General features: G+C 41.8%; 2 protein-coding genes across 2 annotated transcripts in view; one reads left to right on the top strand and one right to left on the bottom strand.

Moving 5' to 3' along the window:
* acbd6 (acyl-CoA binding domain containing 6) overlaps window positions 1-1,670 on the top strand; it is a 35,518-nt gene extending 33,848 nt beyond the window's left edge. The window contains exon 8 of the mRNA XM_030434335.1: window positions 791-1,670. Within this exon, the coding sequence (XP_030290195.1) occupies window positions 791-945 (155 nt within the window). The 3' untranslated portion in view covers window positions 946-1,670. The remainder of the gene's footprint in view (window positions 1-790) is intronic.
* Window positions 1,671-8,463: 6,793 nt separating this feature from the next.
* On the bottom strand, window positions 8,464-20,104 carry lhx4 (LIM homeobox 4). The gene is made up of 6 exons (XM_030432395.1): window positions 19,675-20,104; window positions 15,866-16,037; window positions 14,007-14,209; window positions 13,302-13,456; window positions 12,245-12,416; window positions 8,464-11,393 (listed from the first exon to the last, which is right to left on the bottom strand). Exons 1-6 carry the CDS (start codon window positions 19,751-19,753, stop codon window positions 11,005-11,007), a joined length of 1,170 nt encoding a protein of 389 aa, XP_030288255.1. The 5' UTR covers window positions 19,754-20,104; the 3' UTR covers window positions 8,464-11,004.
* Between the last annotated feature and the right edge of the window lie 1,915 nt (window positions 20,105-22,019).

Genomic DNA, 22,019 nt, shown 5'->3' with positions numbered 1-22,019 from the left:
GGGGCAAGGTGCCAGAGGGCCGAGAGGTGCATCAGGAAAGCAGGGACCTGCTAACTGGGTTAAGAAAGTGCAAGCCTCCCCCTCTCCCCCCTCCCCCCTTACACAGAGAGAGAAGACCCTTTTAGTGGGGCACAAATTGCCAATGGGGCAGAAATGAAGTGTTTGAGAGAAGCACAGGTCCAGGCCAGTGTCAGTGCTGGGCCTGCAGATGGGCTTTTCATTAACTGCAGCACTGTACAGACTTTATTAAACTATAGTACGCAGAAGAGTCAAATTTACTCAAATCTGGTTCACACCATTATAATAACAGTAGCAAGCCATCAAATTCACAGTTATGGTATTTACCCAGATAAGAAGAATGTTGCACAGTATATAACAACATAGTTTCAGCAGGAGTGTACAGTCAAGTTAGCATACCTGTGGGGCTGTACTTAGACACAGCTGCACTTTGAGCTACATGCTAACTGAAGCCTGGCATTCTTACACTGACAAAAGTTTTCAATTCCTAAATCTTTGTCGAGCCCGGCCTGTTGGTGCCTCGTTTGGTTTGTGTCGGGTATCCATATTCTACTGGACACATTGATCTGTTGAAGATGCCAGATACAAAGTTATGGGATCACCAAAGTTATTACAAGAATGTCTGCTTCACGTTTTGTGGCAATCCATCCAAAAGTTGTTGAGAAATTTTGGTCAAACCCACATATGGGAACCTAACCTAACCTCCTCTAACTCTTTCAGTCTTCCTCTCAACCTAACTCCGCCGTTATTTCCCTCTTTCTTTCTTTCGTAGCATCGGCGTGTGAGTTTGCCGACATCGTGGAGCTCCTGCTGAACGCTGGAGCCGACCCGTCCATCAAAGACATGGAGGGTTCTCTCCCCGAGGAGGTCACTGAATCAAGCGCCATCTCCTCTCTCCTGCGTCAGTACACTGCTCCGAAAGGCTAGGTCACCCTCCTGCCACCACGCGATCCCTGCCCCTGTCCTTCCTCCCGTCCTGTCTCCCCGTGTTCGTCCACAGCAGGATTGCATAGGTTTTATTTGACTTTATTTCCAAATACTTGAGGTGAGTTTGATTTCATTGGCTATGTGGAACTACAGGGGGTTAACACGAGCCCCTCCAATCTGATAAGAAACATGAAATGAAGCACACCACATGTATTTTCATTTATTCTAAATACTGTATAATGACTTAATATGCCCAGTAGGGTTAGGGTGATATGACAGTTTCTGTAACTGGTTGAGATTTTACCGAGGTAGCTGTACCTTAAATATCTCCTCTGAGCAGGACTGCTTATTGGTATTATTGGAATGACAGGATTTGTGCATCAGTGAGATGAAATATGTGGATTTGTCAGGTATTTAAATCACTCGCGGAACCAACAACGGACATTCCCATCCACATATTTTATCTAGAGACGGTATAACATTTCTGAAAAGTCAAATCACAGTATATGATATGTTGTTATCATGATATAAAATGACATACTGTTACATATGATTTTATACATATCACCCCCTCTACTGCCCAAGTCTGACAACCAGCTGGGACTTTTAGTCTGGGTCAGCCCTCTCTGACCATTTGATCCATTGATCATTACTCAATTGTGTTACTTTCAAGGAATGCTTTGATCTTTTGTCATTTATCTCATTAAAGTCTTCAACAAATCTGTTCCCTTTGCCTTGTTGTCTGTTTGTTGGATAACTTACAGTGTGGGCTCTGATAGCTGTGAGAACATGGACCACATGTACGGAGGCTGAGTCAGCCTGCATTCAACTCCAACTTGTGGCCCTTTTCTGTGTCTCTTCCAAACCCCCAGGAAGAGCGCCGGTCTCTGAAGCCAACTCTCTTTTCCATAAGCTTATGTTACGAAAGAAAGACTTTTTAGAGTCTCAACCCCCGACTTTCATAGGCATCATTTGAGCCATTCAGTCCAATATAATTGGAAAAGTCTAAAAGAACCTCAAGATTAAATCATTTTATCTCTATTCACGTTAGTCGGCTGATAAACCAGAAGATAGCCCGCTCGGTTGGTGGAAGCCTCTGGTGTGCACACTCTATGGGCCCCACAACATGGAAGATCCAGGTCACTTGAACTTTGTGCGCCACTGAGCAGCTTTCAATGGAATGACTGGGGCTCTGTCTCAAACACTGTCCAGATTTTAATGTAACATCCTTGGTGTCATCTCCTCTCTCTCTCTCTCTCTCTCTCTCTCTCTCTCTCTCTCTCTCTCTCTCTCTCTCTCTGTCTCTCTCTCTCTCTCTCCCCCCCCCCCTTTCCTGTCTGACTCTCTGAGCTCTCCTGTGAAAAGAAATAAAGGATTAATACCCCAAAGAATAATCCAAAACAAAAAGATAATTATCAGTCGACATCAGATTACAAACTACTTTAACATACATTACAGGAACACACACCTAATGATTGCAGTGGTAGTACTTGCACTTGTAAAACCATTTGAAATTCACATTCCACCTTCAGTGATCAATGTGGTATTGAACCTAAACCATACGTTATCCAAACTGAACTAACTGAGCCAAGTTTTTCACTGATATACCTTATAAAAGACAGAGTTTGGAAACACAGACATTTTATGACAAAACCACACAAATCAGAACAAATTTCTGTATTTCGCTTTACAAAAACACAACTAAGTTGGGGAGAGCATTACACACAAAGCAGCTGAGAAGATGGGGAAAAAAAGGAAAGCAAGAAAACTGAAGAAAATCAAAAAATCTTTTTTTGCAACATATTAAACACGATAAAAACATTTGCTTGATGTTTGAATGGAAGTTTAAAGTTGGACTAGACGAGTAGTGAAAAAGTGAGAAAACACTCACAATATAATCTGTAAATTCAAACGTCTTTCAGGTCTTTGCTATTTCAATAAAGAGAACAATAAAAGTACATATCCAAACAAGAGCAATGCCCAGCATTGCAATATACAATATACATATATGAATAAATATAGTTACATGCACATAATAAAAAAGTGTGCAACTAGCGTTGATAACATTAGTAACAGTTGCTCATTTTTCATTAAAAAACATTTGACTAGGAAAATGTGACATTTTAAGTGCAAGTTTTGTCAATATGTAATTTAAATGTCTACATTAATAAAATATAATTATAGATTTACTGTTTAGCGAGAGTAGCAACATTAATCAACTAGTCACACACATCCCTAGTAAAAACATATGTGTATGTTTGTATGTGTATGGTATGTGCATCTATCTATCTATCTATCTATCTATCTATCTAGCTTATACATACACTTTCCATTAGTAATATTAACATGTATTTTTTGCAAAACTTTGGTATATTGGTGTTTATAAATGAAACAACTTGTCCTGACACATTTGCACTCTCCACACTCCACTTAACATCTTCACTGTACACACAACACTGGACTCTACAACCTGCCTGTGTAGTATTATGTCATATAGGAGAGATCTGGATGTTCTCCAAAAATAGCCAACACATGGTCTGAGTCCAAATCTGCTTTACTCTTCCTCAAGCCCCCCTGATCAGCACATTCTCTCTGCCCCAGCTCATACACACACACTGCACCAGATGAGAATACACTAAATCTGGATCCTGGATCTTAACTACAGCTTTATGAAGATGCAAATGCACGTTTAGTACACAGCAATGTGGACAAAGCTTAATCCTGTACTCTCTGACACACTCCCTTGCTCCACGCCTGCCCTCATTTTTTGGTGTCTTACTTAAATCAGTCTTGACACAAGGCGTTAGATAACCGTCTCAACATGTCCAGTTGCAGCCTGTCAGTCACTCACAGATCAATGACAGCAGAAGATGGTCTGTGCGGCATTGGTAGTCATCACCAGGGACACCACTTCAAATTCAATTCTTGTCTTGACAGTTGTTGTACAGTTGCTGTGGTGAATTGAGATGCAAGTGAGCTGTGCTACACATGAGGTGAATTAGAAACTCTCCACATAATGGCTATATCTGCATCCGTGTCCTGTCCTCCCCACCTGCACAAAGCACAGGTAAGAAGAGCTTTTTTTTTTTTTATATACAAAGATTATCATTATTCACTTTCGTAGACTCCAGCCATACAGCTTTCCTCAATGACATTTTCTGAGACTGCCCTCCTGAATTTTGAGGAGGAGCCCCTACATGAGTTGAGAGGAAACCTTTTGAGTATTCAACCTGAGTCTGAGACATGATGCGCTACAATCCCACAAAGAGACAACCAGTGACCATCTTATTGTTATGAATTCCGTCCACATCCGGCCATTAGGCTGTTGGTGTATCTCTAAAGCCTGTTTGGGGCCCGCTGTTGTCTCCTCGTTGCTTCTGAAACCCCGTTACGCTGGCTTGAGGTAAGAGAGGGTGACGGCAGTAGAGCTTCCCCCCCGGCTCGTCTGCGAGACTCTGACACTAAGCCCATTATGCTTCCATTATGGGGCTTCAATTTTCCTCTGAGCTTTTCACTTTTGACACTGCAGCTCCCTCCCTCTCCAAACCGCAGACTCACACACTCCCCACCCCACCCCGCAGACCCAATATTGTTAAGCCGGTATGAATATTTATGCATTTTTCAGAGGTGAAAAGTAATAAACTACATTTACTCAAGTAGGCAAGTTAAGTAGAGTTTTGAGGTACTAGTACTTTGTTTGAGTGCTTACATTTTGTGCAACTTTATGCTGTTATTGCGCAATATTTAGGCAGGAAATTCACGTGGAGCTTTTCAATCCTGATTGTTCTTTATAGTGAACACTTTAAGATGCAGATGAGCATCAGTACACCACGTTTTACACAACAAATGAACACACCTGAATAGTTAATGTCACAACAAAATTAGTCAGGATGGCGTTTAGGATTTTTGGCATTCAAAAAACATGTCTCTAAACTGCATTTGGTAGCTTCTTCATCAATGCGTGCGTGCGTGCGTGCGTGCGTGCCTGCGTGCCTGCGTGCGTGCCTGCGTGCGTGCAAGCGTGTGTGCGTGCGTGCGTGCCACTTCAACATTCCTCCAGAGGACTCCCCCATCTCTCCTCCTCCTCGCTCTCATCACTCCCCCTTTTTATCTTTCTCTCACCGTCCTCCTGCACACTGGCTCTCTCTTCTTTTACCTCTCTGCTGCTTGTCTCTCTTCTGTAAAAGCAATGCCATGTCGTTGCTTTGGCCAGTTCTTAATGCAACCTCCCACCCCCCACCACCACCACCAACACACACACACACACACCTCCACCCTGACTTTACGCTGCAGCACACCCACACCCACACTGAGCAGCGTGGCTGGGAACCCAACAGTAAGCAGAAATCCCTCTCCTGCTGAAACACTAATATCAGAGGCTCATATACTGCTGTCCAGGACCATGTGTGTGTGTGTGCGTGTGTACGTGTGTGTGTGAGAGTGACTCCAAGGCTCAGCTCCAAAGCTTTATGTGTAGTTTATGGTGATGAACAAGCATTTATTCCCCTTTCTCCACCAACGCAGAAGACCCGAGAAGTCTGGTTTTGAGAGCTCACATACATACATGAAATCCAGCAGAGACCCAGGCTCCCAATTCAGCAAACGTATCATCATCACTACAGTATTTGTCTTGGTTTCCTCGGGGTCACGAACCTGCCTCCTTTGCTTACCTGTCATCTATTCCGATATGCGCAGCAGGGTAATTGTTGAGTGGAAAAGGCCCAGTTTCACATTAAAACAGCATTGAGCTCACAACCTTGAGGGTGTCATTGAGAGGCCTCTGTTTGACTCCGGCCCCTCTTTACGGATCACTCAGTCATCCTGTGGATCATTGTTCACTGCAGGCCGGGTGGAGTCATTTGGGGAGAAAAATGCCCTGTCTTGATGCTGCGAGATTGACTTTGGGTCCACAACAAATCCTGTCTAATTTGCATGTTAATTTATTCCCTATTGCTTCTGACAGAAAAAAAAACTGTTTCCTGCAGGAAGTTTGTAATAAAAGCCTTGCGATCAATGATAATGGCATTTGTGCTTGTGTTTGTCATCTTCGCAAAAGCAACAGTGGTGGAGTTTCCGCAGATTTATTTGTATACTAGTGCTGTAAGTGGCGTGTAAATTATCCTAACTGTCTGTGTGGCTTTTTATCTTTGTAAGGCAGTACTATTAGAGCCTATCCATTATTGCCCATAGCCCAGCCAATCAATGCTTAAATAAAAATCAGCTCAATTTGTAGCGTTTTATGCAAACGTGCAAACTCCCACCAGGCTGACTCTTTGCTTTTTGTTTTTATAATGTAACAGGAATAGCTAAAACACAAAGGAATCGATAACACTTAAGTTTGGGTTAGGTTGGCCTGCTCTCAGACAAGTGCTGCGCGATGCTGCATACAAATGAGTTTCATACAGATGTACACTGTGGTGTAATTTCATTATAATTCTATGCATAGTTAGCCAACACCATAGTTACGGGGGAATAAATACACCGTGACCTGAGAGGTTCTAGCACTGCAGCAACTGCAACAGTAGCAGACTGAGCGGCCACACACACACACACAGGGTCAGGACCACAGCGGAGGTCATGTCCCCCATATTCTTCATACAAATATGAAATGTGGTGGTTAAGTTGATGTGAGCAGGATTTCTCATATATTGAAATTGGTTGGTTTTTAAAATTCTTTTGGGGGTATTTTAAATTTAGACAGCTCATATTAGGAAGATTTGAGAAAGTTAATGGGAATAAAGCCCTTAGCTGGATGTGGACATGTGACATTGTGGTTAATAGTCAGCATATTATCTCCTTCTGCAGGTTTACCAGTGGTGGATTTTGGTGTGTGACTCATGGGTCAGTCCATCACTTTGGTTCAGAGGGAAACATCTCAATAACTATTTCATAAATGGCACATGTTTATGTCCCCCTGAGGAGGAATTGTTTGTGTAAACACACCTTCACTTAGTGATGCAATGCTGTGTCCCATGATGACAAATGGATAACTTTGGTACCTTGTGGGTGAGTTGTCTTAGACCTCTGGCTGCACCATTTATATTTCTGGTATGGGGGAAAAATCGCTCTGGTTTGTTTGTATTTCTTTAAACCAAACCCAGTCACCCTGAGCAGGGCTTCACCCAGGAATCAGCAAGGGTGTCCCCGCAAAACAGTGTTAGGGAACTTGTTTTGTATGTGGGGAGGCAAGCCCTGGCATTGAAATGGCTAGATCCCTGCAAAAGAAAAGGTAAGAGCTGCTAGCTTGTTTAAGTTCAGTTTGTGGTAAAATAACTTTTCATTATCAGCATGTAGGTTGTTAGCTCGGAGATTGTTGTTGCCTGCAGAAAAGTAACACACAGATTGCAGTAGAGAGGAGAACGCGGCCTGATATTTTTTATCAAAAACTATTCAAAAATCCCATCAGCCTCATTTGTGCTTTGTGTTGAATGCTAACAGTTAATGTTAGCACGCTAACATGGTAAACTAGGTTCATGAACTTGGTAACTAGTCATGCTAACATTGACATGCTAGCATTGTGATCATGAGCATGTAAGCATACAGTGCTGGTACAGCCTCACCAGAGCTGCTGGCATGCTTTTAAATTAAAAAAAAAAAACATTAGCATAAAAGTATTTAGTATTTCTCCACCAGAGGCTTTAGACCAGTGTTGTCAAACTGATCCAGTAAAGGGCCGTGTGGCTGCAGGTTTTCATTCCAACCAAGCAAGAACACACCTGATTTGGTGTGTTCTTGCTTGGTTGGAATGAAAACCTGCAGCCACACGGCCCTTTACTGGATCAGTTTGACACCACTGCTTTAGACCATCGATAATGGAGATACATTTTATAGAAAACATTTGGTTGTTATTGTGTGGTTGCTTGTGGGAAATAGGACTCATGACCCCGGTGGTTAAAAATCCTGGCTACAGCCCTGCATATAGCCGTCTTACCAGCTTGACTTATTGTCATACAAGCTAACTGCCTGCATATGGGCCATATTCCCTCTTTGGCTGACCACAAAGCATATTTGCCTGTATTTCACAAAGCACTCTACAATTAGTTAACAGCACAGGGATTAAGGATAGATTTGACAGCGCAGCGCTGCAATCTGCCGCTGCGTCTCTTTAGCACTGAGAGGATCAGTGAGTACAGCCGGGCATCTGTTTCTCCACTTGTTTTATTTTTTTCTCTCTTTCTTCTCTCTCTTCATGTATCTTTCTTGTCACCCCCCACCCCGAGAGCGAGAGAGGAAAGCAGCATCAATCACTGTTAACTGACTGACCACTGTCTGTTGGTGGTACTAAATGGATCTCCACAATTGAATAGAGGCCTAAGTGTGTGGTAAATGCTCTCAATGGGTAAATGAATTTGCGGGTTAACTCGCTCTAAGAGCGTTTCGATAAGGCAAAAATAATAAAAACACCTACAGCAGATATTTTTCTTTTGATATATTAAAAAACAAAGTTCAGCTGAAAATCTTAACTCTGACATTCATCACTACAGGCCCGCTCTGTTAAAGAGAAAAGCAGTCGAGGGGTAACCCAAAGACAATTCAGCTTTATTTTCCTCATATAGATTTGACTGTACACGGTTCATACCATTACACAGAAGGCATAAATGAATAAATTCAGTGCTCTCTTTTACATCTTTTTCAAAGACACATGGCAATAATAATAAATAGCGCTCATGAAACAAGACGATCAACACGTTTTCAAACTGTACAAAATTTACAACAATTTAGATGCAAACTTCTGAGGCAACACAGACTTAACAAAACTGTCTTGGTAACATGTTTCTGTATGATTCTCACTAAACACTTTAAATCATAGCCCGCAAATGACTCTAATATTTTGTACATAAGTGGTACCAATGAAACACTTTCTATGTATGCAAGAAAAGAAAGAATATGTGGGTAAAAGATTTGCATTTAGGGGGAAATTGAAATGTATTTTACCGTAAGTACTTTTTTACATTAACCTGTCACATATTAAATCATTGCAGGATAACCCATCTTTGACTACAGCCTAGTCATGAAAAACAAATGTTTTTTACATGGCAACAACAGCAATGTAAACTACACTTCATTTTTTAGACTCTTTTCCCTTTTTTCCCAAAGCATATTTTAACTTTAAAATTCAAAAAAGTCAAATTTAAGTGATGCAAGTTCCTCTTAAACACAAATCCACTCATTCCCTCAAGTCTTGTCTTTTTCTACTAACATATTAATCCCAGTGTAGTCAGACATTATGTATTTCATTAAAACCAACTATATACTAGATAAGTATGCTGTAATTTGCGGGCTGAAATCTAAAGTGCTCTGTGATTTTCTTAATAGTGTCACTTTCTGTTTGTTGATTTGCTTTCTGGTTCTTGAATAGGACGCTCTGGTTTAAAAGGACTTGGCAATTTTTCACATTAAAGGTGACCCAAAAAATGTAAAAGCTATTTTCTTTGATTGGCAAAACAAGAAGATGAGTAAGGAAGTGTTTTCAAGCAAACCACCAAAAACAGCTGGTTCTAACATGTTCAACAGGTCAAATCAAACTATAACGGCTTAAAGAAAGTCTGCATTTAAAGAGAATCAGACCCAGGGGTTAAACTTTTAGTCAGTCAGTCTTCTATCTGCATTGTGGTGGGGGCGTTTAGATGCAGCCTGAAGTGTAAGAAAACATATCAGCCCAGCAGTCATGCTAGCACTGAAGCTGCAGCAGAGTATCAGCCCTAATTGTGGGGGGCTCTGCGGTAATCCCTCCGACACGGAGACCAGGCAGGGGGAGAACAGACTGACAACACATCTGGGGGTCAGTAAGTAGGTTGATAGCAGGCAAAGCCAGAGCTCTGCTGGCCTGAGTAGATTACCAGGAGAAGCATGGATCAGACTGAGGAAACACAAGAGCCAACACAAAGCAAATGTTTATCAGCGCTCCAGATAACACTTGAATAATACTTAAATGCCAAATAAATGTTGTCTTTTTAATTTGCTCAATAACATCTGCAAATGAATTTGCACGTTTTATAAATTTGATTTCTCCTTGCCTTACATCTGTGCATTCAAAAAAATAAATTAATAATTTAGATGTGTGATAAATTACTTGAATGGTTCGAGTTGAATTTCTCCAAACTTCTTGACTGTCCTCCAACACATAAGCTTCGATGTCTGGAAACAGATAATTTAATACTGACGGACGTCCGCTCTCAGACAGCTTTTACACAGACAAGAACAAGTCAAGCACCTATAAATATAGAAGAGAGACCTGCTGTGTAGCAAACAGTGTTCGCCCTCACTCAAACAGAGGAGACATCGGTTTCTACGGACAGAGGTACGGACCGACGGACAGACAGACCAACGGCCATCTACTTCCTAATAACTTTTAAGCTTCAGCAATACATTAAAAAACGTCAGCATGGTTCAAAATTCGCACTTGTGCCACTGTTCTTGTAAATTTCTCTCCCCAATGAAACACTGTGTTTTTGCCTTGTGCATATGTCCCTCCTCTTTTTCTCTCTTCCTCTGTCTGCATTCCTGTCCATGTGTAGAAAAACAAGAGGAGAGTAAAGTGCATTGCCAATGTAAAAGGCTTTGATATGGCCAGACAGCAGTCCTACTTGATATCAGTCAAGAAGCATGCAGGTGCCTCCTGGGTCTCATAGGGATTTTGATCTAGATTGTAGCCCTATTGTTGTAGCTGTTATGAGACAGGGATGGTTTATTTTGGAGGGGTGAGACAATATCACCTCCCCTGTGAGCAAAATCCACTGACGTGCTGGAAATCCAGTCTCATTTTCAGAGTGAGAGAACAAAGTAAAATCAGGTGATGACAAAAAATTGTATGATACAGTGTTGAGATTGAACATTCAGTGGTGTGGAGGTTGTTCTTCACTGCTTTTTATCCGGACTGCACATCTTGAGCTATCTCATCGATACGACTGCTGAGGGACTGAGAGTCACACTTTTTCTCTTCCTTCTCCTCTTCACCCAAAGTCACAAAACATACCAGTCTTGGAGGGCGATAGAAAGAAATGTAAAAAGCCTTTTGAGTCTGTTTTGTTGTATCCCCACAGCAATCTTCTACAAGACTCAAAACTGGGAATGGTCCATTTCGTCCAGCCATGAGGCAGGGCTGGTGGGGAAGTCAGGGTATCCTGTACTGCTGCCTGTGGAGAGGTCTGAGGTTGGACCGCCAGCCATGGCTCTCAGGGCCTGTCCCACGCCGCCCGGCCCACCCTGCACCACGAGACTGTCCATGCTGAAGCCCAGGTTGTTGAGGAGAGGGGTGTGGCCGGGCAGAGAAGTGATGGAGGAGGGCGACTGAGGGAGACCATAGGGGCTGCCTGCTCGGATGTCGTGGTAGGGTTGTCCCGCTGCATCGACAGAGAAGCCACCGTTCAGCACCGCACTGTTGGACACGTCACCGACACTCCCATAAAGCCCATTGGCGTGGCCGAGATCTGAGAGGACCTGATCATCTGTGGAGGAGATAACAGCACTTAGCACGAGGAGTGTAAAAACTTTGACACATCAACAGCGCTGTCAGCTGCAAGAGCATTATAAAGTTGTTATACTTCAATACAGTTAAGTGCTTTTATGAGTGAGATTTATTGTGGCAACATTATGTGGATTTCACGAAGGTACAGTAAGTGGATGCTGAAGTATTTAATAAGCATTTCAGTTTTGTTGGTGAGAAATGATGCGCATTATGTTCATCTGTAACAAAGGAAGTCTGTATGTGTGCAATTACTGCGGCACAAAATATTTGTTTCCATCTCAATCCCTCCCCCGGGTGGCTTCAATAACAACAAAGCCCCAAAGCGCTTTCTCTCTAATTGACTAAAAGCCTCACATGCTTTATAGAGTTTCTGTCACCATGTTTTCATTTCTCATAAAAATGGCCTTCTTTTTAAAAGTGGCTTGAAGACTTTTATGACTACCCAAAACGGGGTTTGCAAACATTAAATAACACAGGGATGTCTAAAATGTCGTTTGCATCCCACTAAGGACCCTCTCTCTTTTCCAATAAGTTCCATCATGGCGACAAACGGAGGCAGGAGGATGCGTCAGCGGCGGCAGGGAGGTGTGAGGGGAATGTTAAATGAGAATGCCGTTTTGGATTTGCCAACAACAGCAACGCAAGAAAACAAATGAAATGCCACAAAGACGCATTCAATCGCCACTGCACTCAAGACCGTGTCATTTAGCAGCTTGTAGGGTCCCTTAATCCCATTAGCACGACAGCATGTCTGACAATTCCCTTTCAGGAAAATCTCTCTTAAACAATAATAGATATGTGCTCCGTTGAAGTCCTCCATACAATACCTACCTCTGAAGCTCAGTTCACTGTCACTGAGTCCGGCATCATCGGCAGAGCTTTCCTTCTCCACTTTAGTTCCCCCTCGGCTGCGTTTGACACTTTTATAAAACTGAGTCCAACGATGTCGACCTGCATCTTTTTTCAGACGCTTTTCCTTTGCTCGCCGGTTCTGGAACCACACCTGCCAGAGAAAATTGTAAATATTATTAAATGAAACTATTTTTTTTAAAAAGAATGGTAATTATTCAAAACAAATAAGGTGCAAATTATACTCAAATCCAAAAATGACCTGGGGATGAGACTTAATGTCAACAATCTTTCTCCAGAATCATTTATTGTACCTTAAATACTCCAGCTAATAATAATAATAATAATAATAGTGATAATAATAATAATAACAACAACAACAACAATAATAATAATAATATTAATAATGACTGTCATTTGAGTAATTCAATGTTTTAATTACCTTTTTAAATCTTAAACACTTCAGACTATCTGGTTTTAACCAAAATATTAGGCTATGCATTTTGACAAGACAGATGTGCAGTTTAAAATGTATTTCACATTGGAAAGCATGGTATATGTAGAGCATAACTAATTTGGGCTAAATTAGCTCATTATAATAAACAAGAAAAGAACAATGTTCAAAATGGTGTTGCAGAAGAATTCATAAGTCAATAATAAATCAACAGAAAAAGCAAAAAAAAAAAAACTGCTGTAAGAAATATTTAAGCAGAGCATAGAGACCTAAAAAGAGGCTCAAAAACAAACATTTCTTTAAATCAAAAGGAGTATATTGTTAAGTCTTAGGAGTTGTTTCTATCATGTCCTTGTATCGCCTTGTCGACTGAATACGATCTTAATAGCTCTTCAAAACCCTGATAATAAAGGTCTGAGTGCTTACATCACATTTATGAGCTTGATTATTAAAAACAGTAGCTAGGTTATAGATGCTCAAATCATGATGATGTCTTTTTGCTGTAGTGGAAAACAAGCATTTTGCACAAGTTGGAGACAACAGGGAGCCTTTTGCAGGAATATAAGAAAAGACCAAACCCTGTACCTGCACTACTCTCATGTCCAGCCCCGTCTCCGAGGACAGCTGCTCTCTGACGTGGCGTGCCGGCTTCGGCGAGTTTTTGTAGGCACTTTTGAGGGTCTCTAGCTGTTTGGCCGTGATGGTGGTCCTTGGTCGCTTGGTCCCCGCCTCTGAATCATCTGAAAACATAATTACAAGTGTGAGCAACTCCTTCTTACATTTGTCACGTTGCGTTAACAGGCTGTGCCCCTTCGGCCTCTGTTTGGAGTACATGTGTGTTAAATGAAGTGAATGGTCATGTATGGAAGTGTATTATTGTCCTTGTGCATCTGTCCCACTCCCACAGCAGAGGACATAAATCTACCCAGCCAGAGTGCCACAGGAACGGAGTTATTGGGGCCGCACCGTATAAGAGCATTGCTTCACTTTACATAATCAATCAGAGATGCATGGAAATCTCAGAAGGGATGGAGGGAGAGAGACAGCATCCACACCCAGACAACAAACAACATAGATCCACAGTCAGAAGTCATTTCACAGCATTACACTGTGATTCTGATGGAGTTAAGTGCAGCAGGAACTGTTCACACTGAATCACACGGGCAGTGTTTGACAAAAACGAGTCATTTTTGTTGAAACAAATCTTTTCAATGAATATTTTCCTCTAAATTGACTTGATTTTTTCGAGTATCAGTGAATGCTTAATATTTTGGATGTTTGCAGACCTACCGTTTTGTTTTGCCGTCTCATAATCCACCTTGCACACCAGCCTCCCGTCCTCCATGAGGTAAAACTCGTCCCCGGTGGCCAGTTGTCGGCTGCACATGATGCAGGCAAAGCAGTGCAGGTGATACACAAAGTCCTGCGCCTTGCGCACAACCTGCGTCGGAGGGATCCCCTGTTGGCATGATGCACATTTTGTTCCAAAACGTCTGCAGGAAAGCATGAAGAAGAGAGCTGCGGTTAGAAAATTTCAACCTTCTCCTATTTATACCCACTTTACAGGAGACTGTGAGACCAATCCTGATTAAAATTTCACATGCTAGACAGCTATTTCTACAACTGCAGCCAAGAATTATGGCACAGTGTCTGTATTAATAGACGCTCCAGCTGTTGTAGAAGGAAAAATCAGCACTGGAATGCATTTCTGTTAACGATAGACCTGTCCGCAGGCTAATGGATGGAGAGGATCAATGCACTGTGTGTGTGTGTGTGTGTGTGTGTGTGTGTGTGTGTGTGTGTGTGTGTGTGTGTGTGTGTGTGTGTGTGTGTGCGTGGGTGTGTGTGTGTGTGTGTGTACGTGTTTGCATGTTTATGTGTTTGCAGATGAAGTACTGAGAGCTAAGGAGGAGGTAAAGGAAGAGGAAGAAAAGGGAAAAGAGGAAGAGGAGGAGGAGGAGGGGTGCTCACAGTAAACACACCCTGAGGAGAACCAATAAAACACTGACTCAGGAGAGGCTTTAAATCACACAACCAACCCACAGAAATAAAAAAGGGCAAGGTGAAGCCTCCAAATCACTACTGGCACGCATACATCGCTGAATCTGTGTGTCCACCAACGTGTGTATATTTCTGTGTATCTGCATGTGTGTGTTCTCCAGTCACATGCGTCCCTCAACCACAGTTTGAACATGCAAACGCCCCCCTGCTGTCCCCTGGGTCAGCTAACACGGTTAGCTTTCAGTGAGACTCCGGAGCTCTTTAGGTCTCATTCAAGCTTTGAGCATTAAGACCTTTCAAACATGATTTAGTAAAAAGCCTGGATCTGCTGATCCTGTTTTGGATAAAAGTCAAACTCAATTTTCCTCTGTAATGCCTCAGAAATCAAATCGTTTTAAAGAAAGAAAGAAAGAAAGAAAAGAGGAGGAGCTCTTATTTTGAAAGTTTTCTCTAATGATGGGCAACTGAACAAAACTGAGAAGAAAGCCAAATCAGATTAACAATCAGATAAAAAGAATTATGAATTTAAATCGGACAATTAATAATATTTCACACAAAGATTAAGCCGATGTCCTGGTTTAAAATATAAAATGAAGTTTATAAAACCTTTCTGTCAATTCAGTGTTTTACTTTCTTATAATACAGCTTTACTTCACAATGAATGAAAAGGCGACTGTAAAAAATAAATAAATTCCTAAACATTAAAATATTGCTAAACGAGAAACACTGGATTTATGCTAATATATTAATAGCAACTCCGACACAAGTAGGCTAACTATGTAGCCAGTTAGGCTAATGTTGCTAGCAAATGTGTAACCAGAGATGGTCTAATATAAACCTATATTTTGCTTTGTAATTATCAAATAAAGCCGAATTATTCCAAAACATATTTTCGTCAGATTCAGTCACTTTCATCTCACACTAACCTAGTTAGAGGTGAAAATGAGAAAAATATGACTTTTTCTGGGTGCAATCCGCTGGTCTGGATTTCATCAACACCAGCTCAAACAAAGAAACCTGCTCGGGTCTGATAAAAGAAATCCCGAGCACATGTGAAAATAAAGCAAAAGCAGCACACACACACACACACACACACACACACACACACACACACACACACACACACACACACAAAAAGGCCCACTCACTTGAAGAAATCCTCCTTGCAGTAGACGCTTCCTGCCCGGGAGAAACATTTGTCCGCCAGCGGAGTCTGGCAGTCGGCGCACTTGAGGCACTTGGAGTGCCAGTGTCTGTCCAGCACCTTCAGGATGAACTTGTCCAGGATGTGCTGACTACAGCCGGCACACTGAGGGATCTCTGCGGGGACACAGGACAGGAGCACAGGGTCACACACGGAACACTCAGGCGAGCCTTCGTGTTTGTTAAACGGTCAAATAAGAACAGAGATCGAGAGGATTGTTGAACTCAACGTTGTACTTAAGAACAGGTGTGTTTTTGTTTTGTTGTACCGCCGCCACTTTTAAAATAGCTGCATATTTGTTCTGCAAAATCTTACTGGTAAATAATATTTTATCCTAAATATTATTATTACATTATATGTTATTATGGCATTTAAAGATGGAAGTGAAATGCTTTGTAGCATCGTCTTTAAATTAATGCTTTAACCCCGATTTATTCGTCCTCTTTGTATTTTAAATGTTTATTATTATTATTATTTTTGACCCAAATTCTCTCAATTATTATTTTTTTTTTACCTTTTAAAATACCTACTTTTTGTTTTCAAAATGTAGCTTTGTATACAATAAATAACAGAAGATTCCATGTGGAAGAACGTCACTGTTGGTCTGTCTGTCCGTCTCTGTCCAAGGTGCTGAACCTACTTTTTGCCAACATTGATTTTTCTTAATTTTATTAAAAACCAGTTCCGTTTCTCTGAATCACTTTTCACGGGGGAATCAGCGTTAGCAGTCGAGATGTCAAGACGAAGATTACATTTCGTTTTTGTGGGAAGCAGACCACGTGTGCACAAGCAGAAAGCACGTATCACACGGTAAATAACCTTCCGATTTGTATATTATTATTATTATTATTATTATTATTATTATTATTATTATTATCATTATTGTTATCATTATTATTATTATCATTATTATTATACATTAGCATTAATATCACCAAACTCTGCAGCGACATTAATAATCTACCTCAACAAGCTGATTCAAAAAGAGAAAGTAAATCAATAAATTAAAGAAAACAAAATGTTCATCCATCGCGTAATGCATAGTTCTTCTTAAAACTGGACCTTTAATTTGCAGACAACAATATTCCATAATTGTGTTTATTTATCAAATACGTGACACTACAGAAAGTGGTTTATTTATAATATCTTATCATTTTTAAATGTGTAATTTCCAGCATGTGTGTGAGAACTAATGCGTGTTTGATGTTATTTAAGAAAAAATAAACAGACGAATCATTAAAAAACAACACTGACTTACTCACTTTTTAAATTATTCTCTAAATAGCAATGCAATTTCATATTTCTTATTGTTTTGCGGCTTCTCTTAGTCAACATCCACATGACATCCGATAATGAAAAATCAATATCGAGGAGAAATGGGCAGAGAAAAAAAAAAACACATGTAGGCTTTTTAAAGACACACACACACACGCACACACACGCACACAGAGGAGCTGCGGCTGCTCACCATCCAGATAAAAACATCTTACAAATAATCGTCTAAAGCTCGAGAAGCCTCGTGTTTAATCTCAGCATACTGTCTGCACAAAACAAAGCTCCCGGGCTGTGCAGCCTGCACACACACCCCTTCTTTTAAATGCACGTTCACAGGCCATGTGGGATCATTTTGTGTTTTTGTATCATAGCTTTAATAATCTCTCTTTTTTAATGAATGCGTTTAAACTGACCAAATTGTCAGATTGTTTATAATAAGACACCAAAGGAGGAACAAAGCAGCATTCCTGCACAGACAGAAGACAGGACTGGAGGCTGGACTGGATTTGTTTCACCTCGACGTGTGAGTGGGTGAATCATTTTAGAAAGGACTGCTCCCTGAATGTGCACATCGGCATCTCCTGGAAAACGTGCAGAAATCAGAGGCGTTTTTAAATATGTGGAGATAAGTGGTGGGTGGATGAAGCTGTGCCGAGGAGGAGAAGTGGTGCTGAAAGGAAAGCAGCACGATCTTGGCAACGACAGAGCGTCCAGCGTCCAGCTTCTCTCTCTCTCTCTCTCTCTCTCTCTCTCTCTCTCTCTCTCTCTCTCTGTGTGTGTGTGTGTGTGTGTGTATGTGTGTGTGTGTGTGTGTGTGTGAGAGAGAGAGAGAGAGAGACAGAGAGAGAGAGAGAGAGAGAGAGAGGGAGAGAGAGAGAGGGGGAGCAGACCTCGTGTTTTCAGGGGGGCTCATATCTTGGTATCAGTCCCATCACCTCCTTTAACAGTTTTTTAATATAAAAGGAAGAAGAAGAGGAAGGGGTGCAGTCTGGCCGCCTCTCCAACTCTCAATTGTCTAATGATTTGTGGTAATTAAACTTGAAGTAAACACTTTATACCCCAGACTAATAGCCTGCAGGTTGAGGTGTTGGGGTTGTAATTGCCCTGAGTCAGCAGAGCCCTCTCTCTCTCTCTCTTCCTGATATAAAACATTGTTCAAATAAATTCTCTGCTGCTTTTATTCCTGGAATAATCCAGACTTAAATCCAGGATGCATGCTGCTGGGACTGCAGGGGGTTGAGTGGCAGGATCTTTATCCAATCTTTTAATCTGCCTCGATTTAAAAAATTAAAGAGCATAAGCCGACCACATATAGTCTCTTTTTTTCTCCTTTAAACACTCTGCTGAAGCCCGGCGCCCACACAGTCATCCTATATGTCTCCTGTAGTTTGTGTTTGCAGTTACACTAAAGAGGCGGCAGTAATGTGGTGTACAGAAAATCAATCCTAATAATATTTTGCAGTTGTGATGTTAGATTTGTACCCTGAATTTAAACAAAAACGTTTTTTATGATCAGTGTTTTGAAACCACAGAGCAGTCTGGTAATTATCTCATTTCGTTGTGGATTATTTTGTAGCCTACTAGACCTCAGGTCCATCTGTACATTTTACCAACTCGCCTTTAAATAATTAGGTCAGAGCAGAGATGTGTCCCGTTGCATTTCTGTCTTGATCGCACGATCAGATTATGAAAGGGGGGTCTGGCACAGATTAACACCAACAGATGCAAGGTAATTCTCGCCTTTGATGCTGCAAGGTGGGTAAAAAATAAAATAAATGAAATAAAAAACAATGCAAGAAGATGCTGCAAAATAGCTTTGAAAATAATATTTTATCTCATCCTTGATGAATAATGAGCCTGAAATGTAAACCATAAAACACTAACTGACACCCAGGCCTTGACTCAGAGACGATGAGGACTGAATAAAGTGTATGGGGCGTTTATTTGACTCGGTAATGAGTGTCAATCACAGTCGGAGTGTGTTTGTCTGATGGGTGATGACAACTGCGTCTGATCTCCTCACCATGCAGGCTCGTTTACAAATGAACAGCTGCCCGAAGACTCCGACAACAAGAACAACAACAACAACCTGACGGAGCAAAGTTGAGGCCAGACTGTAAAATGAAATCCTGTTGCTTTTTTAAAAAAACAAACAAACAAAACAAAACAACATCAATGATCTTTTGTCTTTCTTCTAATCATGGGATGAATAACCAAAGTGCCGTCCTCTGCACGAGCCTGCAGCCGCGTTAGTCTGCAGAGCTCAAGTGGACACCAGGCCAATAATCAGTGTTATTTAAGGCGTTGAAATATAAGCGCTATGACACATCACTGGCCTGTACGTGACAGCCGAAGACTGAGAGCTTCAGCCTCCTGTCCTCCTCATCCTCCCCTCTTACTGGACCTAAACCCTGCAGCACGCGCTGCATTCAATAAAACGAGGTACCAAAAAAAAAAAAAAAAAAAAAAATGTCTTACGTTGCAGTGGCACTCCGAGGATCTCCGGCAAACTCTTTACAGGACTCTCTGTCGGCAGGACTGCCGCACTTTGCATCATCGTGATCCAAACCGGGAGACAAACGCACGCACATACACCCGCAACAAGGTGGGCGCACCGCACTCCCCCGTCCTGTGTGGTGGAGAAAACAAAGTGCTCTGGTGCTGATGCTGAGGCCTGTCTGCTCTGCGCTGCAGCTCCCTCGCCGTCCCGTCAAGCCTCTATCCCTGTTAGGTCTCTATTCCCGGGGATGATGTCCGTGCCGTGCCGTGCCGAGCTGTTTTGGAGTGAATCAGACAGGCTGCTCGGTCCATTCAGCGCTGCAGGGGCGGCGGGGCCTGACGTCACCGCGGCAGAGGCTCACCGGGAGCCAATGAGAGCGCAGGAAGAGGAGGCCCCTCGAGAGCGGAAAGCATCCTCCATAGGTGTACGAGCGAGGAGGAGAGAGGAGAGAGGAGGAGAGGCGTCGGACATGGTGTATGAAACAGTCTCCGGAGAGGCGGGACCTTGTTCCTGTCGAGACCATAAATAGCTCACTGCAGTGGCTCCCGGAGGGGCCCCGGGCCAGCAGGGCTGCTCCTGGAGAGGAGGAGGAGGGTCCCAGGGAGGTGAAATAAAGTATTTTTAGGCTTTACTCATTTATAAAGAAAGGAGGAGAGGCGTCTGAGCGGATTTCAGAATTTGTCTGCTCAATCTTTAAACATCATTGATTATTTGGATAACACAAAACCTAAGTTGGTTCGTTAAACACTGAGCCATTTCACCCAATTACATGCATTTTTAAAAACGTGTTGCCTGTGGCTGAGTTACGCACGTGGCTGTGACGAGCTCCTAACATGAATTTAATCCAGAAACAGTCCCAAACCGTGTTAATTCAACCTTTTTTTTTTTAAAGCCCCAAACCTTCTCATACCCGTTTAAATGGGTATGAGAAGGTTATGCTTTTCAGGGTGACAAGATGCCACACTGAGTTGTCTCTGCACCCAGCGATGATATTATTGGACTCATGTCTGGGTCAGATCCACAGCACCTTCACCTGTGTGCGCTCCGCTTCTCTCCGCCGTGGCAGCCGGATCTCCCTCAGTGACAGGTGGGATTAGGAGTCTGGGCGCAGTCCTCCTGACACTGCTCATTTCAAGCCCCATCGTCTGAGACTGCTCTCCCGGATAAGATATTCCCCCCGGAGGACTTCTAGTTCAAGCTAGATGAACTCAATCTTCGCTTCCAATTTACTTCAAGCGCGCAAAAGAAACAGCTCACAGCGGCTTCAGCCCGGCTCAGGTTGTTTCCGTCAGCAGCGAGTCCGCCCGCGGCTCACAACACATCTGCACGGTCACATCTGGATGCTTTTTTTACTTTGAATCAAACATTAGGTTTCATGTAGTTTAATTCTATTCAATAGAATCACAATATAATTTAAATATTGTGTTTTTTCAGCACCTTAAATGTTACAGATATATGACTTTATCAAGCTAACACAATTATATACACTACTACTGTAATAATAATAATAATAATGATGATGATGATGATGATAATAATAATAATAATAATAATAATAATAATAATAATAATAATAATAATAATAATGATATTGATAATAGTGTGTGTCAAAAATCTTTCCACCAAATTACATTTAAAAAAATGGTGATTTAATGAGCACTGAACAAACAGCACTGTGAAGGAAGTGTGTGTGCGAATAACAAAAAGATGTTTTTTCCCCTGCTAAAATAAATGTGATTTCCATGAGTCCAGTTCTGATAATCAAACACAACGCAGTCATGGTTTTCTCTTCTGATCTTTTCTCGTCTCTTTCCCCGTTTAATGCGCCCATTTCCCGACTGTTTATTCTATTATCGCGCCGTTTATATACTGTAGGGAGCCACAATTCCATAAGCCGCTCGCCTGCTGCATGCTGGTGTAATGTTTCAGAAGTAATTTAGTAAAATGAAAACGCACATCAAGCTGATTAAAAAAAGAAAAAGAAAAAAAAGGAGGCTGGGATATTACAGGAATTTTATCCAAGCGAGTCAAAGCTGCAGGTGTTCCCTCCATCCATCCATCCATCCATACATACATACATACATACATACATACATACATACATACATACATACATACATACATAGATGTGTGGCAAGGGAGTCATCTGGTCTTACTTTATTTTCATCATACACTTTTCCCCTCAACATCATTCAATTGTATCCAACTATTCAATTACTCTGATTGGTGGTATCGAGACCTCCGTTAGCCGCCCCCTGGAAAACAATAAAGCAGATTTAAAAAAGAAAGAAAAAATGCTCTTAACCTGTCAGCAAAGGGCAAC

This window comes from Sparus aurata, chromosome 11 (genome assembly GCF_900880675.1).
Source record: "Sparus aurata chromosome 11, fSpaAur1.1, whole genome shotgun sequence".
In the NCBI taxonomy this organism is placed as follows: Eukaryota; Metazoa; Chordata; class Actinopteri; order Spariformes; family Sparidae; genus Sparus; species Sparus aurata.
The sequence above is the reverse complement of the archived record's forward strand: the minus strand, read 5'-3'. Positions and strand labels throughout refer to the sequence as shown.

Excerpts from the sequence above, each read along its gene's own strand:
- lhx4 (XM_030432395.1), bottom strand. The coding sequence starts at position 19,753 with ATGATGCAAAGTGCGGCAGTCCTGCCGACAGAGAGTCCTGTAAAGAGT. Across the intron at positions 16,038-19,674 it reads CCTCGGAGTGCCACTGCAAC|AGATCCCTCAGTGTGCCGGC; the intron begins GTAAGACATTTT and ends GTGTCCCCGCAG. Across the intron at positions 12,417-13,301 it reads TGGACATGAGAGTAGTGCAG|GTGTGGTTCCAGAACCGGCG; the intron begins GTACAGGGTTTG and ends TTTCTCTGGCAG.